This window comes from Aspergillus clavatus, genomic scaffold (genome assembly GCF_000002715.2).
Source record: "Aspergillus clavatus NRRL 1 1099423829800 genomic scaffold, whole genome shotgun sequence".
Taxonomy (NCBI): Eukaryota; Fungi; Ascomycota; class Eurotiomycetes; order Eurotiales; family Aspergillaceae; genus Aspergillus; species Aspergillus clavatus.
This window is the reverse complement of record NW_001517099.1, coordinates 1,074,682-1,091,165: the sequence shown is the minus strand read 5'-3', so window position 1 is coordinate 1,091,165 and position 16,484 is coordinate 1,074,682. Positions and strand designations below refer to the sequence as shown.

The 16,484-nt window shown below is 53.8% G+C and overlaps 9 protein-coding genes across 9 annotated transcripts, besides 12 other annotated features; 6 read left to right on the top strand and 3 right to left on the bottom strand.

Annotated features, from left to right (window-relative positions):
- Nucleotides 1–1,479: 1,479 nt before the first annotated feature.
- Nucleotides 1,480–1,510: a microsatellite.
- Nucleotides 1,511–1,645: 135 nt separating this feature from the next.
- On the bottom strand, nt 1,646–2,652 carry aspf2 (major allergen Asp F2; the record flags this gene model as incomplete). The annotated part of the gene is made up of 3 exons (XM_001271839.1): nt 1,646–1,687; nt 1,741–2,171; nt 2,286–2,652. The coding sequence occupies 3 exons, from the start codon at nt 2,650–2,652 to the stop codon at nt 1,646–1,648; spliced, it is 840 nt and encodes a 279-aa protein (XP_001271840.1).
- Nucleotides 2,212–2,265: a repeat region.
- An 850-nt stretch (nt 2,653–3,502) lies between the features above and the next one.
- zrfC (putative ZIP Zinc transporter) lies at nt 3,503–5,201 on the top strand (the record flags this gene model as incomplete). The annotated part of the gene is made up of 4 exons (XM_001271838.1): nt 3,503–3,843; nt 3,901–4,029; nt 4,096–4,342; nt 4,443–5,201. The coding sequence occupies 4 exons, from the start codon at nt 3,503–3,505 to the stop codon at nt 5,199–5,201; spliced, it is 1,476 nt and encodes a 491-aa protein (XP_001271839.1).
- Nucleotides 4,373–4,417: a microsatellite.
- Nucleotides 4,374–4,417: a microsatellite.
- A 1-nt stretch (nt 5,202) lies between the features above and the next one.
- Nucleotides 5,203–5,229: a microsatellite.
- Nucleotides 5,230–5,307: 78 nt separating this feature from the next.
- ACLA_048840 (uncharacterized protein) lies at nt 5,308–5,561 on the bottom strand (the record flags this gene model as incomplete). Its single annotated transcript, XM_001271837.1, has 2 exons — nt 5,308–5,337; nt 5,400–5,561. The coding sequence occupies 2 exons, from the start codon at nt 5,559–5,561 to the stop codon at nt 5,308–5,310; spliced, it is 192 nt and encodes a 63-aa protein (XP_001271838.1).
- A 631-nt stretch (nt 5,562–6,192) lies between these two features.
- ACLA_048830 (GNAT family N-acetyltransferase) lies at nt 6,193–6,946 on the top strand (the record flags this gene model as incomplete). The annotated part of the gene is made up of 2 exons (XM_001271836.1): nt 6,193–6,598; nt 6,675–6,946. The coding sequence occupies 2 exons, from the start codon at nt 6,193–6,195 to the stop codon at nt 6,944–6,946; spliced, it is 678 nt and encodes a 225-aa protein (XP_001271837.1).
- Nucleotides 6,947–8,067: 1,121 nt separating this feature from the next.
- Nucleotides 8,068–8,107: a microsatellite.
- Nucleotides 8,069–8,133: a microsatellite.
- Nucleotides 8,091–8,138: a microsatellite.
- Nucleotides 8,096–8,132: a microsatellite.
- Nucleotides 8,097–8,131: a microsatellite.
- Nucleotides 8,139–8,150: 12 nt separating the features above from the next.
- On the top strand, nt 8,151–9,043 carry ACLA_048820 (GNAT family N-acetyltransferase; the record flags this gene model as incomplete). The annotated part of the gene is made up of 3 exons (XM_001271835.1): nt 8,151–8,267; nt 8,358–8,921; nt 9,005–9,043. The coding sequence occupies 3 exons, from the start codon at nt 8,151–8,153 to the stop codon at nt 9,041–9,043; spliced, it is 720 nt and encodes a 239-aa protein (XP_001271836.1).
- Nucleotides 9,044–9,239: 196 nt separating this feature from the next.
- ACLA_048810 (hydrophobin family protein) lies at nt 9,240–9,783 on the bottom strand (the record flags this gene model as incomplete). Its single annotated transcript, XM_001271834.1, has 3 exons — nt 9,240–9,296; nt 9,351–9,439; nt 9,492–9,783. 3 exons carry the CDS (start codon nt 9,781–9,783, stop codon nt 9,240–9,242), a joined length of 438 nt encoding a protein of 145 aa, XP_001271835.1.
- Nucleotides 9,784–9,813: 30 nt separating this feature from the next.
- Nucleotides 9,814–9,834: a microsatellite.
- Nucleotides 9,835–10,548: 714 nt separating this feature from the next.
- On the top strand, nt 10,549–11,306 carry ACLA_048800 (palmitoyltransferase YKT6; the record flags this gene model as incomplete). Its single annotated transcript, XM_001271833.1, has 4 exons — nt 10,549–10,569; nt 10,628–10,793; nt 10,850–11,130; nt 11,187–11,306. The coding sequence occupies 4 exons, from the start codon at nt 10,549–10,551 to the stop codon at nt 11,304–11,306; spliced, it is 588 nt and encodes a 195-aa protein (XP_001271834.1).
- Nucleotides 11,307–12,126: 820 nt separating this feature from the next.
- Nucleotides 12,127–12,151: a microsatellite.
- A 681-nt stretch (nt 12,152–12,832) lies between these two features.
- On the top strand, nt 12,833–13,795 carry ACLA_048790 (uncharacterized protein; the record flags this gene model as incomplete). Its single annotated transcript, XM_001271832.1, has 2 exons — nt 12,833–12,972; nt 13,027–13,795. 2 exons carry the CDS (start codon nt 12,833–12,835, stop codon nt 13,793–13,795), a joined length of 909 nt encoding a protein of 302 aa, XP_001271833.1.
- A 1,903-nt stretch (nt 13,796–15,698) lies between these two features.
- Nucleotides 15,699–16,304, top strand: ACLA_048780 (putative polyhydroxybutyrate depolymerase; the record flags this gene model as incomplete). The annotated part of the gene is made up of 2 exons (XM_001271831.1): nt 15,699–15,980; nt 16,011–16,304. The coding sequence occupies 2 exons, from the start codon at nt 15,699–15,701 to the stop codon at nt 16,302–16,304; spliced, it is 576 nt and encodes a 191-aa protein (XP_001271832.1).
- Nucleotides 16,305–16,484: the final 180 nt, after the last annotated feature.

Sequence of the window (16,484 nt, the reverse complement as noted above, 5' to 3'; positions counted from 1 at the left end):
TTCAGGGGGGGGAAGAGAGAGTAGCGGGAGCCCAAAATCAATTGTCTTGACGAATATGATCCAGTTACCATAGTTGAAGGAGAAGGTTCGAATTCATGGAGCATTCCCCAGTGTTGCCTGGTCTACAACTCAAAATTCACCCGTGGCGTGATATACTATGACTAGTTGACTACCTACATTGATATCCAGCGGTGCCAGCCCCTGATTCCCTTGGTAACTTTTGAAAACATGCAAATAAATCATGGAGCCGACACCAGGCTACGAGAGCGCCGCTCACGTTGTGCTCTGTAGGTACTCTCCATCTACTGTGAACCAGAACATGGATGAGAGATCTGTGTGCAACTCCCAGCTCGGAGAGAGTACCCAAATGACATAGATATGTCGGTTATTCCAATCCTACCGTTAGGTTAGAGATAAGCTGGGTTTCCGACGGCCCTGGGATATATTTCCATTACATATAGTTCTGCGCCCCTGATCGTCGCAACTCTCAACCAGCGAAATTCAATTCTGTTCCTGCATCGAGCAGGAGACTGTGTGGCAGGAATGCGGTCATATCTGCATGCTACCGTCCAGCGATTACACAGCATTGTAGAAATCTTCAGAATAGTCATTGTCTGATATGTGGTCGCTTGTAGCATTGCCGAACTTCAAACTGGGTTGACGCTCATGAGCATCTCGTTGTCCAATCAAGTGAACATTTCCTGCCGGGTATACTATACCTGTGCCATATCTTGTTATCTCTTATGACAATGTCATGTCGCTGTAGTTTCCCATCAAACGTCTCAGAGTTGTCTGTGCTTACTGGTTCCCCGACGACCCAGAATAATGGTCATCATGATATCGATACCACACACCCTTGTACGACCTCTTGAAACAATATCTCTGCCACTGGCTATGTATAGGAATCCCCGAGATGATGTGCAAGGACCACGCCAGCCCTTGCATATCGCTCCCCAAGCCAGAATCAAGGGTTAATCAAGCACACACGGCACAACACTCAACGGTCTCACCGGAGTTAACCCCCTTGATCTTCTGCTTTTGTCCTCTCTGCGAGAGATTATGGTTACATTCGAAGCATAGAGGACTGTATATCTTGTGCATAATGCATATGTTGTCTCTAGAGTAACACACGGCCCCCATGGACAGATAAATAGCATGAGTGTGGGAGGCCGGGGCGGCTGGAGAGATGTTAGTGGGGAGAAGTCGGTAGCTGTTGTAGGTTTATCTGATGCAAGACTATCTAGTACCTCTATATGATCGGCTGCTGATGTAGGTTCGAGTATAGGAATCAATGCTGGTGGGAATATCAGACTCCTCGAAAGAAGATGTGTATCGTAGTCGATGCTTCAATAGCTGTACAGTACAGGTATCATGCCAAGTTGATAGTTGATCTATACTATTTTATATATCCAGTATCATATTCAGTCTCTTCGGAGATCCTTGTCAGGCATAAGCGTACAACCCCACGGTTAGTGGGAGATATATATCTATATATCTATATATATAGATAGATGTTCCACATATGATTCATATGAGGAAATCCAACCATTCCTAACAACATAGCATATAGAAATCACGCATAACTGGAATGGATTTTTCCAAACGCACCTCACCGACCATCAATCTCTCACCAAACACCCATTCTCTACGTGCAATGAAGAACCCCTCCCTCATGCGTATGACAATTCTACCACCGATCAGCCAGAACCCCCTCAAAAGACAGATGGAAATCCAACTTACCGCGGGCACATCCGTAGACGTCGTCGGACTCTGAGTCTGCGTCTTGGTCGCAGCCTCCCCATGCTCATGCTCATGCTCCTGCACTTCCCCCGGACACCCCACGCCAGGCACCGCAACATCAAACGCATACGCCTCCAGCGCAAAATACTGCAGCGTCTCCGAGTCATGCGTGGGCTCGTCTCCCTCGCCCTTCGCCAGCGTCAGCACCTCCTCATGCCCGTCCGCAAAGTGCTCGATCCGCCCCTGCCCCACGGCAGGCATATGGTACAGGCGGTGCATCAGGTCCGCCGCCCAGAAAGTATTCGTGTCGGACGCGGAGACGGTGTAGCCCTGCGCGCACATGGTGAGCAGCGAGCGCCGGGTGGTGTAGCTGCGGTCACAGATGACGGTTTCGCCGGTGGCGTTGTTGCCGCGCCAGTGGCCGCCCCAGCCTGATTACTCTGTTAGTCATTTATCTATGGATGGATATAGGGGAGAGAGAGAGAGAGAGGGACGAAAAGGGGGGGGGAAAAAGAAAGAAAGGGAATACATGCCGTCTAGGTTACAGTTGCCGTCCGGGTTGTCGCAGCGGAACAACATATCCCTCTTATCCCCGCTGATGATCACGTCGTACGCGCCGATGGCTTCCATGCTGGGTCGGTCGCCGAAGTACTTGCGGTAGATGTCGCTGCTGTTGCCCCAGCGGAGAAGATGGGCTTTGGCATGGTCGGCTAGCGCGACGGCCTCGTTGAGGCCGGCTTCGATCTGCCGGCGCTGCGTGGCATTGCAGCTCGAGTGGATAGCGAAGGAAGTGGTGGCACCTGCGTTCCACGGTGAGAGCGCGGGCTTGTCGGGGGACTCTCTCTGGACATGGGCAGTAGGGAGAGCTAGGACGACAGGGAGGAGACAGAGAAGACGGAGGAGGGGAGCCATTGTGATGGTAGGAAAGTAGATCGAGGACGGCCTTGTTGGTTGATCAACATCGTCATTCTGTCGACGGCTCGCGTGGATTTTATACTTGGAGGTTGGGACGGCTTATCCTCCGCGGTACTCATTGTTGACGGCAGAGAGCCATACATCCCGGTCAGATTGGCCGACGAGTGTAGTCGAATGATGGCATGGCTTGCTTCCTTGTATATGGGCCCCGCTGCCAAGTAGAACCTTGGGAGAGACAAGCAGCTGCCAGATGAGTCTTTCCCCCCCCCCCCTCTCTCAGCTGGAGAAGGAGGCCGTGCGGCGTGCTCTTGAACCCTCTAGCCTTCCCATATCAGTCTTGTGCTATGATCAGATCAAGACCATGCTGTAGTACATCCGGATGCTATGCGTGAGAATTGAGAAAAACCCATCAACTAATCTGACAACTCGCTGAGCTTCTCTCCCACCCGTAGTGATACTGACTTCAAGAACCAATCGTCGATATCCGCCATCAGCATCGGAACATTCATCCACGCCAAGATATCCACGGCGGAGGCCGCCAAGAGTCTTGGATCGAGTACCTTGAGAGTAAGACAAGCGAGAACCGGACTCGACCAATCCAATCCACTCTTTCCACCAGTATTTCTACGAACCCGTCGACTTGGCAGCCCATCCTTCTCCTTGGCGATAGACACCTTGGTGGTTAGTGTGGTGGTCAAACGTGGGAAAATCCTTCCCAGCGGGAACCGCGTGGACGGACCCCATATCCCCAGTCCAGTTTCCCAGGGCTATAAGAATATATCCATACCATGCATCCTCTGCGCAACATGTTCCAAGCTCATCGTACACATGCACAGCCGCGCCAAACATGGCCAAAACTCTCGTATTGTCGCTTCTGATCGGCCTTGTCCACGCCCAGTCCTACTCGGGATGCCACACCCACGGCAGCATCGAGTACTGCTACGGCTCCGATGGGAATGAAACCCCGGTCTCGACGCTGATTCCCGCCACAGCGACTATCCCAGCTACCACCACAGCGAGCACGACAGCCTCCGCGCACTCCTCGGCCGTGACGGGCTGCCACAGCCACGGCGACGAGGTCTTCTGCATCGACGACCATGGACATGAGGTGCAGGTGTCGCTGGCATCTACGCCGACCGGGGAGTTGCCAGCACAGTATACGGGCTGCCATTCGCACGACGGAGCGACGTAAGTCAGATTCACATGTTGTTCGTCTTGACTAGCCTAGCCTGACCCGGAGACAAGATACTGCATGGACCCCGAAGGGAACGACGTCAAGATCCTCGAAGAGAGCGCCAAGATTCACTCTGAGTCTGAATCAAGCGGGCAAGCCTCCAAGGAGGGGATGAACTGCCACTTCCACGCGGGTGTTGAGTATGTTTTGCTGCTTCGCGTCAAATATGATGCTTGGATCCTGAATGCTAATGGATATGCGTCTAGACACTGCGTGGGTGCTGGGGAATCCGAATCCGGTTCCGCACATGGGAAGTCCTGTGGTCTACGGGAACGCGATTACGACGTGCCCCTTCGCGTTGGCACGCTGTTCGTGGTCCTGGTCACCAGTTCCATTGGCGTGTTTCTGCCCATGGCGCTGGTCAAGCTGCCCTCCAAGACGCTGAATGGGGTGCTGTCGACGGCGATCAAGCAGTTTGGCACGGGGGTGATCCTCTCCACAGCCTTTGTCCATGTATGTCCATTTCCCTCCAACATAAGGTGTACACACACACACACACACACACACACACACACACACACACACACAAAACAGAACAAAACTAACCGATCAGCTCTACACCCACGCCAACCTCATGTTCACGAATGACTGCCTCGGCGAGCTGGATTACGAAGCCACCACCTCCGCAGTCGTGCTGGCCGGGATCTTCCTCTCCTTCCTCTTCGAATACATCGGCCACCGACTCATCCTCGCGCGCGGCGCCAAGTCCTGCGCCGCGAATACCTGCCCTTCCCCGCCATCATCGACCAAAGAACCCACCCCGCACCACCACACGCTCACCTCGCTCGGGCACAACCACGGCCCGGCGCTCGACCCGACCCACGCCAACACGCAGCTCTCGGTGCTGGTTATGGAAGCCGGCGTGATCTTCCACAGCATCCTCATCGGGCTCACGCTGGTCGTGGCGGGCGACTCGTTCTACAAGACGCTGCTGGTGGTGATCATCTTCCACCAGTTCTTCGAGGGCCTGGCGCTCGGGGCGCGCATCGCGCTGCTGCCGGGCCGCGTGTTCCCGCACAAGGCGGTGATGGCGGGGGCGTTTGCGGTGATCACGCCGGTGGGGATGGCGATTGGGCTTGGGGTGCTGCATTCGTTCAATGGGAATGAGAAGAGCACGCTGGTGGCGCTGGGGACGCTGGATGCGTTGTCGGCGGGAATCCTGGTGTGGGTTGGGGTGGTGGATATGTGGGCGCGGGACTGGGTGATGGAGGGAGGGGAGATGATGGATGCGAAGCTGGGGCGGGTGTTGATCGGGGGGGTGGCCTTGGTGGCTGGGATGGTATTGATGGGAGTATTGGGGAAATGGGCTTAATTCTTTCTCTCTCTCTCTCTCTCTCTCTTCTAAAAAAATAATGAGTACCGGATACCATTGATGTTGATGACTCTGTTTCTAACTGCCTGATAGCGTTCCATATCGATCAAACCGATTCACAGCACTGGAAGCATCCCTAGATCACAAACATCAGCCTCGATCTCAAGACCAACACTTGTCCCACAAGATCAGACATACCGGTCCCTGCCGACCAATCGCCGCATGGTCCTTAGGACAAGCAGCCTCGGCGTCGCGGCTGTACACATAGCACTCGGGGAGACAGTTATTGCCCCAGCTCTGGGCCATGGCGGCCGAGGAGAAGAGGAGGACGGTGGTTGCCAGGATGGTGGAGAGTTGCATCTTGGTGGTTTGTTCTGGAGGGAGTCTGGGATGGAAGTAGGCCTGGGTACTTATCTATTCACTATTATTCCCTTGGGGACTGGGGTTTATATCATGGTTGGAGTGCAAGGGGTCAAGAGAAGTGCATGCTGGATGAGATCATGTAGGGCTGGTTATTTTTCGGGGATGACGATACTGGACTGCAAGGGGAGGAGATCTTCCTGATATCAATATCTCCAAGATGACGAGTCACGGCTAGGATATTGTGGGGGAAAATCACATTATTGTCTATAGATGTACAGTAGTATACAGGATGTGGATAAGGAACAGTAGTCGCTGCGATGTAGTCTATCTAGTCTACCTACATGTACCAGCCCATCCAGTATTCTTGATACATAATCTATCTTTCTCTCTCTCTATCTATCTCGAAAGAAGAAAGAAAAAAGTGAGTCACTGTCAGCGTCCGCTCCCACCTCGGCCCCAACACCGACTTACTATCATTCTTAGTGCCGTGGCCCATCATGCCTCCCCACATCGGGCTTTTTATACTTGGCCTCTTTCAGTCCCCGCGTTGCCGATAATAATCATACATAATACCCTCCCACTCTATCCATCAGAAAGATCAAAATATTGCTACGCACCGCATACCACGATGAACATCCGCTACGCCACCGAAGCCGACACCCCCACCCTCGCCGAGATCAACATCGTCAGCTTCCAACACGGCCCTTTCTACCGCGCCACCTTCCGCAATGTCGACCCGCGCGTCGCCATCCCCATGAAACACGCCCGCGGGCTCTCCAAGCTCACCAACCCGCGCACCCACCTCCTCGTCGCCACCGATGCTGCCGAGCAGATCCTCGGCACCGCGCGGTGGCTCTTCCCGGCGTCCAGTCCCGCGCGGGAGACAGGGGCGATCGCGATCTCCGACGAGGGACGGGCCAAGGCCGCCCAGGTGGAGGAGCTGCGGCCGCAAGGGATGAATCTGGCGGTGTATGAGGAGTTTCTGAAGGTGTTGGAGGAGACGCGGGCGACGCATGCGAAGGAGGATGATATCAGTGAGTTTTTTTTTTTTTTTTTAGATTATTTTATTACATTGTCTTTGAATGTTGATCCAAGGGGGTTTGACTGTAGTGTTGGAATTGCTGGCGACGTATCCGCAGCATCAGGGCAAGGGCGTTGGGTCGGCGCTGTTGAGGTGGGGGCTGCAGAAGGCAAATGAGATAGGAGCACGGATTTATCTCGAGGCAACGGATGAAGGGTATCCGCTGTACTGCCGGTATGGATTCACGGAGATTGGTGAAATTGTGATGGATTACTCGGTGTATGGTGGCGACGGGAGTCAGCGATATGTGGTAATGGTTAGGGATCCTGATCCGGTGTCTACAGAAGAACGTACGGAGTAGAAGTTTCAGCTTTTGCGAAGGTTGTATTGTATGATGGGTGAACGAGATCTGGACCCTCAATAATAGGCAGGTCCTCGCAATCGAATCTAAAAAAAAAAAGGCCCGGGGATAAGCGTGTCCTTTGTCGATGGCTAGATTGGCTGCTTTTGGGGCTTTGGAACTGCAGGCTACCGACTTAGTAGTAGTCCCTCGTACTTATGTACACCGACTAAGCAACCTGATGCAAAGCTTTATTGGATTATGGGTTCCTTGCTTGCTGTATTATTATTGAGAGAATGACATGGGAATGAGATTATACTGCCTCCACTGTGTGACCTGTTGCAAAGCTTCGGTCTCTCGTCCGGTCAAATCGATGAGCCCACAGTCGTTTAGCAAATCAAATCCTCCTTATCTCTAGATTCTCTCGTCTCTATCTATCTACAATCTTCAATCTGCTAATCTAGCCGCGACGATTAAGTACTTAGTAGACAAACTCCACAACTGAAGCGATATCCGATCCACATTCCCCGCAGACTACCGAATTACACTACGGGCTAGCAACAACTCAGGACTGACTACTCCGTACGGAGTAAGTTACTCCTAGTATTATTGATAAGCAACTCTCTCCCACCGCAAGAACCTGCCTGATTCCGCCTAGAGCCTTGGCGATCCCGCAGCGGGCAGACAGGATGGCCGAATGGGCGGCCCTTGTGATTTGTCTGCGGCGGGATGGAGTGGACGTACGAGGCGTTCGACTTGGCTTTTGCAGGGCTGGTCCCTCAATGGCCGCGGCGATTATTTGGCATCATAGATCGATCCTCTTGGGAGAACCGCATGGAACTGCCCCGTACGGATCCCCTCGTGACCGCCACTGTAGGACATCGACTCGTCTATAAGATAGTACCCTGCCTCCGTCTGATGATTGGGAATGGAACAGACACAGAGAACTTTTCCAGACTGACTGATACTCTATCCAACGCATCGTTTCGTCTTCTTGAACAACCTCATTCCCCCCCCCCCCCCTCCAGCTGCTTCCAGCCAGGCCAAGGCCCCCTTAGATGGCGATCTCTCTTATGCCGCTCCGCCGACACTCACACGCCTATACTATATCTTTATCGCAGCCTACTCGCAGAGCCAGTAGAAATTGAATTGGATTGAATTGAATGAAATTGAATCTGAATTTTGAATCTGAATCTGAATCTGAATTGGAATCAATAAATCAAACATGGCCATCGATATCCTCCCGTTGACGAAAAGCGACATCCCCGATGCCGTAGTCTGCATCCAAAAGGCCTTCGCCGACGACCCGTATTTCCGCTGGATGTTCGACGACCCGGCCACAGTACGTCTCTCTCCTCCTCCTCTTCCCCTTTTTCCCCAGCGGAAATCCCAAGTCCCGTATTCTCACAAGACTTCCCATCACCCCATACAGTTCAACCCCCAGCGCAACGCCGCCTCCATCACCGCCCACTTCCTGCACGGCCTCAACTGCAACGCCCCCATCTACGTCGCCAAATACCGGCCCACGCCCACCGACAAACACCCCGCCGTACCCGCGCTCGCCTCCCCCATCGTCGGCGTCTGCTGGTGGCTACCACCGCACCCGCCCGCCCAGCCCCCCTCCTGGTCCACCTGGACGCAGGACTGGCTCCTCTCCTTCCGCCAGCTGCTCTCGAACCTCCGGTTCTGGGGCCGCGGCGGGCTCAACCTCCGCCGGTACTGGATCTGGAAGGACCTGCAGGCGCGCACGCATGCGGACCTGTGGACGCACCCGCGCGGCTACTACTTCTGTAACGTGATTGCGGTGCGCGAGGGCTTGAGGGGCATGGGGGTGGGGCGGAAGTTGGTGGAGGTGGTGACGGGCCGCGCGGATGCCGAGGGCGTGCCGTGTTATCTGGAGAGTTCCAAGGGGGAGCCGAATTTGGTCATCTATGAGAAGATGGGGTTTCGGTTGGTGAGGGAGATTGAGTGTGTTGATGGCTGGGATGCGTGTAAGGTATGTTTCCTCCTTTTTTTTTTAAACCCAAGCCCTCGCCCTCGCCCGCCCCTGTTGGCGAAGTATGTGTGCTGACTGGTTAGTTGTACTGTATGGTGCGGGAGCCGAGGGTCAAGGCGTAGGTCTATGATCTTTGCGAGGGGGATGGCTTGAGATCATGTGTGTGACAGACAGAGAGAGACATATATATATTTGTATGTATATTCGTGGCTTGGAACGTGTTTGTGATAGACAATTGGATTCAATCCTATTACAATGGATACATCAAGACAGAAACGTCACAGGAGAAAGATACAGCTCAGGACCTCTAGGAGAAATCTAAATAACCGAGCCAAGTGCGATGCAAGGCAAGCTGAGAGCCACTCCGTCGTTGCTCTACACCGAGTGTTAGCACGAGCCTCTCTGCAAAAGAGAACAAAAAGTACTTACCGCATCCGCTTTGGGCGCCTGACAGCAAGCCACGTTCTGCTTGCATCTCTGGTTCAGTGCGTCCTGGATGGGAACACCAATGATTGGAACTTGTCTTCTTAGCACATCGTATATTCAAAACCGATTGAATCGCGGACTCACTCTGGAGGTCGAGCTTGGCGCACTGATGGAACAGATTCACGCCCTGGTTCACACTCCCGCCGCCAAGGACGTCCTTGAGCAGACCGGCGGCAATACCCTGGTCGATGTTGGTGCTGTCGCCGCCCATCGAGGCCTGGTTGCAGCAGGAGAGCTGTGCCTGGTCACCGCACTTTTCCGCAGCTTGTTGCACGGTCATGCCGCTAGGGAGGATCGGGAACTGGGGGCTCGAGCCGGGGCGAGCGGCCACCGAGACGGCGAGGACGAGGCCTGCGATGCTAAGAGCAAACTTCATTATGACTAGTGGTAGAGAGAGAGAGAGAGAGTGTGTGTGTGTGTGTGTGTGAAGAAGGGAAAGACCAAGTGCTGTCGAGAGGAAAACGCTCTGGTTATGAAGGTTGGAGGCTGCTACATTCCAGTATCAAGACTGACTATTTAGATCGTGTTGATCCATCATTCCAGGGCCAGGGCTATAGGGATGAATCAACGATCAGCTTTCATGCCATCCCTGGAGAAAACCTGAGCATCGGGGAGAGCACTCTAGCGTGAGAGTGTGGAATGTGGGTAGACTCCCATATCAGCCCGAGATATGGAGCTGTTGCTCGGGCAGTTGTTTAGTATGTGACCCCTGGTACTACCATATCCATTTATCGCTCAGGATCGCTGGAATTGATCTCATCAATGAGAAGCATGAACCGGTCTGGATACCACACAGCAAGGGATACATTCAGGTAGAACAGCCACACCTCAACAACACTCGTGAGGGATCGCTGGGAGCATGGGGATACACCTTTCTAAGGATAGCCTCTGATTGAGTGCACATTCGTTATACAGTCCAGGATGGTAGACCCTTGCAATCCAGAACATCTCCCTGTCCATCGACTCCCTGGATGCTTCGAGTCCTGGCCAGATGGGATGAAACGATGAAACCAAACCGGCAGGCGGTGGCAGAACAGGCTCCCCCTTTTTTTTTCCGCTCCGAGGGTCTTCCCCGCACCTGATCTGGGCCAGCTGTTCTGCCGACGTCAGTCAATCTTAGAGATAAACCCCCGTCGTCACGATGAAGATTGTTTACATCGGAGTAGGCCATCAACTCCCGATCTCTCTGTGCTGTATCTAACCCTTTCAACTCGTGGTAGATCCTCCAAAATGCCCAGCAACCCGCTGTGGAGCTCTGCGCTGAGCGCGAGCTGAGCAGCTACTCCCGTTTCACCCGCGGCAGCATCAGCGAGTTCATGACCATGTTCAGCAAGACCGTGGCCGAGCGCACAAAACAGGGCCAGAGACAGGATATCCAAGAGCAGGGTATGTTGCGCAGTGTATCAGAGGCGATGGCCCGCTTCGTCTAAAACGTCAGACAGACTTCACATTCCACGTCTACGCCCGCACCCAAGGCATCGCTGGCGTTATCATCAGCGATAACGAGTACCCCTCGCTCGCCGCGCATCAGATCCTCTCCAAGGTCCTCGACGAGTTCCTGTCCCAGAATCCCACCGCGGGCGCCTCGCGCAACCCGGTTTCCTTCCCCGCACTGAGGACCTACATCACCACCTATCAGAACCCGCAGGAAGTGGATAGTATCATGAAGATTCAGAAGGAGTTGGATGAGACCAAGATCGTGCTGCACAAGACCATCGAGAGCGTGAGTCTTGATTGTCGTGAAGATCGCTTGGTTAGCGGTCGCTGACCCGTTGTTAGGTTCTGGAACGAGGCGAGAAGATCGACGACCTGGTCTCCAAGAGTGAGGGACTCAGCGCCCAGAGCAAGATGTTCTACACGTCTGCGAAGAAGCAGAACTCCTGCTGTGTGATTATGTAAAGGGGTTGCATATAACCGGTTCGTTCGAAATTCGACATGGCGTTTACTTGGGAGCTGGACCCGGATGCTATGCTTCAGCTTCACCGGGCGGCACCACGGAGCGATGAGATCCTGGGCCTACGTCTCGACGACTGACTACGCTCCACAGGGACTGGCCGAGGTTGCCGCCGTTCATGATGATAGATTTGCGTTGCGAGATTGGGTATATTTTACAGGCTGCTATTCACTCATGAGCCTAATCAAATTGCTACTTAGTTGATGAAAGGATTAGTTTTTAATAATGACCATCATGATTGCTCTACCCAAGAAGCGGTGTCCCAGTCTCCAGTTACCCCTGAGCAGAGACGGAGTTGCGGCCTGAGGCATCAAGTCACATGTTCTCTTGCTATTTTTGTACCACTTCATACATTGAGGCTATGAGCCACCTCGCCCCTGGTCTGGCCACGTTTGCCTCTTGTTCACTTGTTGAGTGTTAACGTGTTACGTCCTAGGCGGGGTCTCTTTCGTCACAGCACTCCATAGTCACTACGGAGTAGTGGCATTGCCCCTGTTTCTCTTCATGGACCTTGGGAGGGGTAAGTTGATCCGATGCATGGCATACAGAAGCCATTCAGCTGCACCACCAGTCCCATGGTAGGGTAGGAGTATCTGAACTTCATGCGAGGGGCAGTCAGGATTGTCAGCCTTGACTCACTACACAGTACAACGCGAGGACTGGAAGACCGCGGGGTATACTGCCCAATTGAGTAATAGGGCACAGGGCTCGTCACTAGGGCATCTTCAGCAGCCTTGGTGCCTGAGCGATTGACCAGTAACTACGACCACAGACCACAGACCACAGACCAACCCTAAGTAATCACAATGATGCAGATCGTCCAAGTCTTCTAGAAGGAGCACCCAATCTGGCTGGGCGGTTTTCAAGGTCGATACAATTGCTAATCCGATCCACTTCCCAGCAGAAGCTTTCCCAATAACAACCTAGACACAGGCTTTCGGTATCGCTTGTTCCCAATTTTTTTCCCTATCGGCACTTTGAGAGCCATTCGCCGTCAGTGCCAATCAATATATAAATAAAATACTAAATAATTAGCAGAGATTCACCACAATCACCGACCGACTGTACCCGGGTTGCCGGCCCGGTGGCAGTCTGATTGGCCACCACCGCCGAAAATGGGCCATCTCAGAGGTATGGAACAGTTGCCAAAGGAGGCTTTCAGCTGGGTAGAGAAGATAGATATATCTGGATTGTTGTCTGTGTGCTGTGTGCTTTGTGCCTGCTCGGTTGGACCTGGTCTCTATCGTCATTCTTTTCCTTGTCTCGTCATCTTCTTAGCGTCGTTATAGGTGTGTTTCGAGTCTGAATCCATGTCCATGTACACGTCAACGCCCTCGTTCGGCTGTGTGGCTAACTATGAGATCGCCTACTAGTCCACTTGCATATCAATAGCGTTCTACATCGTCTCTCTTTTTTTTTTTGAATCTCTCCCATCCTTTGTCTACAATCCATTACCGTCGCAGTAGATGACATGGATCAAGACTACCCTGTCCGGCACTCACTCCCCTTCGGCGGCCAACGCAACAAGCTCGCCGAGTTCCTGACAGCGGATCTGCTGGTAGCTGCAGGATCAGCAACCCTGGTGACTCCCGCTGTCATGATCCTCGACCGGTGAGTGGTGACCGCAAACCGGGCCAGCCCAATCCCGTCACTGACAAGGATCAGACTGGTCGTCGAGAAGTCATCCTACAACCAACCGCTTCTCCCGGCCTTTCGCCGACACCTCTGGCTCTCCATCACGCAGCCTGCAAATTTCCTCACATCGCGGCCGGCTCTTCTCGTCTGGTCCCTCTACACCGCGACCTTCGCGACTGCAAACGCCACGGAGACCATCCTGAGCAAAGTCTACCCCGCCGTCGACCATGCCATCGCAGGCACCACCACCTTCCTCTCGACCTTCGTGGTCAACTCCTCCGTGGGGATCTGGAAGGACGTCAAGTTCGCCCAGCTATTCGGCCACCAGGCTCCCGTCGCGAAAGCTCCCACCCCTACACCAGCTCCATCCGCTGCCGCCACGCCGCCCAAGATCCGCACCGTCACGCGTTCCTTTCCTCTCGCCACCTACTCCGCCTTCCTCGTCCGCGACGCCCTCACCATCTTCGGCTCCTTCAACCTCCCCCCGCTCGTCTCCGCCTCAATCCCAGACTCCATCGCCTCCAGCGAGTACCTCAAGATCCTCATCGCGCAGCTCGCCGTCCCGGCCTCCATCCAGCTCATCAGCACCCCAATCCACCTCCTCGGCCTGGACCTCTACAACCGGCCCATCCAGCTGCCCGCCAAGGAACGTCTCGGCCGCGTCGGCCGCGACTGGATCGGCGCGTCCCTGACTCGCATGTGTCGCATCATCCCGGCCTTCGGGATCGGCGGGTTCGCCAACACAGAGGGGCGCGCCTTCCTCCACGGCCAGCTCGATCGGATCGAAGCTGAATCGTGAAAGGAAAACAAAAAAAAATCAAAATGAATAATCCACATGCATATTTCTCACATCACGTCATAATCAAAAATACACTCCATCTTCGGAGTTGTCCTCAATCCCTCAGTTCCTGTTTCTGTCTGGTCCGGTTTGATCGGGGTGGTGGAAGCCCAAGAAACGGGAAAACTATGTCACTACGGCGGGGAGGCGGGGCGGCGGCCCTAGGCTTAGCCCTAAACCAATACCCAAGTCCCAACTCCCAAGCTGCCCTAATCGGCGGCTCCACAGTACCACCAACCGCATACCACCGGCCCGGCCGAATCCCTTCGAAAGCAAAAGCGGGAATAGGAAATTCGTTCCGGCATCTTCATATCGGCTTGGGTGTCCTGGCAATCTAAGTCTACGGGTGATCAGATTGGAAGATGCAGGATCTGGAGACCCCGGATGATCGGATCAGAACTACAACTACAACTACCAACGCCAACGCCAACGCAGTAATCCTGATTCCTGGTTGACTGGAACTACGGCTCGAAATTCGACGTCTGATAAAGTGGTTGGAACTCTCTGTACATAAAGGAGAACATAGCTTCGCTTTAACTCCACACATATCACAAGAAATCACACTTGATTTGAATGAATATACAAATGCAGTTGAACCTCCTCCCATCTTGTCACATCTATATTCTTCAAGCCTAGAGTTGAAGACTCTAGTCTAGAGGCATGTCCCAAATGGCCAATCGCCTGTCGAGTTTTTGTTTCACTCGAAGGAAGAGGGATTGATAGGGATATAGATTATGAGAGTGGTCCAAGAGGGAGGTACATAGAGAGCAAGGTCAATGGAAGTAGTTGAGAGTAGGAGAAAGCAGTGAAGGCCAGTCAGTACGGAGTGAGTTTAGCAGGCGGCATATGCTTAATAACAAAAAAAACCTTGGAGAGTAAGGCTACACTGCAGAGGATACCCAGCCGTCAACCATTAGCAAGTCCCTCAAGTCCACACACATATACACAAAGCCCATGCAACAACAACAACAATACATCCCAACTCACACCACCGGAGTCTGGTCACCTCGCCCAGGAACGGCAACCGCCGTATCTTAATTTCTAGAGTAAGAAATTAAGATACTAAACTTAATATTAGAGATATTATAGAGCTCGAATCTAAAGTACTAATTAATAAAGGCCGTTGACGGCCGATACGTAGCATTAAACGTCTCAACCCGCCTTGGCGGCAGAGAGAGAGGCGATGCTGATGGAGAGGAGAGGAGAGGAGCGTTGGCTTGTGGCCAGGGTATCCATCCGTGTTCGCCGAATCTGGAGGGAAGCGTCAGTGTCAGCTGGGGCCGTGAGGAGGTTGGAACACGTCTCCACGCGAAGGGACAGCTGTAATTGCCCAGCCACGAGCCAAACACCGCTTCGAAGATATTCTCATAGATGGCCTGCAGCCAGTGGGCAGTATCTGGGGCGATTGAGCGCGAGTTGTTGTTCTGGAGCCGATTCATGGATTGGGTACCGCCCATCCACTACGCTGCCATCAACTTGAATCCTGCAGTTTGTCAACCCATCAAAGGAGACATACTACGAAACTGCACTGTCGGTTCCGCTTGACACCGACTGCCCCCCCCGGACGGCATCGCAGCTGGAGAACTGTTTACGACGGATCCGAGTGTTGCATGTCGAAGTGGCTTCAAGAGTTGGAGAGGGACGAGGACAGAGAAATCCCCGCAGTTTTGAACCAGAAATACGCCATAGACGCAGCCGAGGCTTTGTTGGCCAATCCATTGCCAGCATCTAATTCAGCATGCCAAAGGAATCTAGGGAGCCCCGCATCTTCAGTCTGCACTCCGCAAAGGAATATCGGATCTAAAAATAGTACTTCACCTGCATATACAACAACATCCCCTCACTCACCCTTCCCACCTCGCACATGACCTCCTGGAGCAGGAACCAGATCGCCCCGGTCTCCAACCTCGCCCAGCGCAAGGTCTACCTGCAGGTGGGCACGGCCGACACAACCGTCGGCCCCAACGTGATGGCACAGCTGCAGGAACAACTGGCCGGCTTCGTCGACGCCAGCAACATGACCTACATCATCACTAAGGGTGCCGCACACACCTTCCCCACGGACTTCGACGGCGACGGCGAGAATCCGTGCGGCACGGCCAGCTCGCCATACATCAGCAACCGCGGATACGACGGGGCAGGCGCGGTGCTGAAGTGACTCTACGGCGACCTGCAGGCGCGCAACGATGGGGCGCTATCCGGGTCGGCGCTGGCGTTCGAGCAGACGGGGTCGTACGGCGCCGCTGGGATGGATGGCACGGGGTATGTGGATGTTCCTCTTGCGTGCCAGGCCGGGACGAAGTGCACGCTGCATGTTGCGCTGCATGGGGTGTCAGCTGGCCCGAGGCAAGATTGGGGACAAGTTTGTGCGGAATACCGGGTATTTGCGGTGGGCGGATGCGAACGAGATGATCGTCCTGTTTCCGCAGGCTATGGTGGATACCAGGATAATACTCTGCATTTCATCTAGGGGGGGCACGATGCTGTCGAACCCGAATGGGTGTTGGGAATGGGGTGGGCTGATATGGGGCGGATACCGATCAGAAAGGGGGTGAGATTGACTTCTCTGGATGTTTCTTTTTTCGACGGAGTGTAGACAGACGCTGACAGTAGTGCTTAGGGGCTCAGATGAAAGCCGTGCTCAATCAGG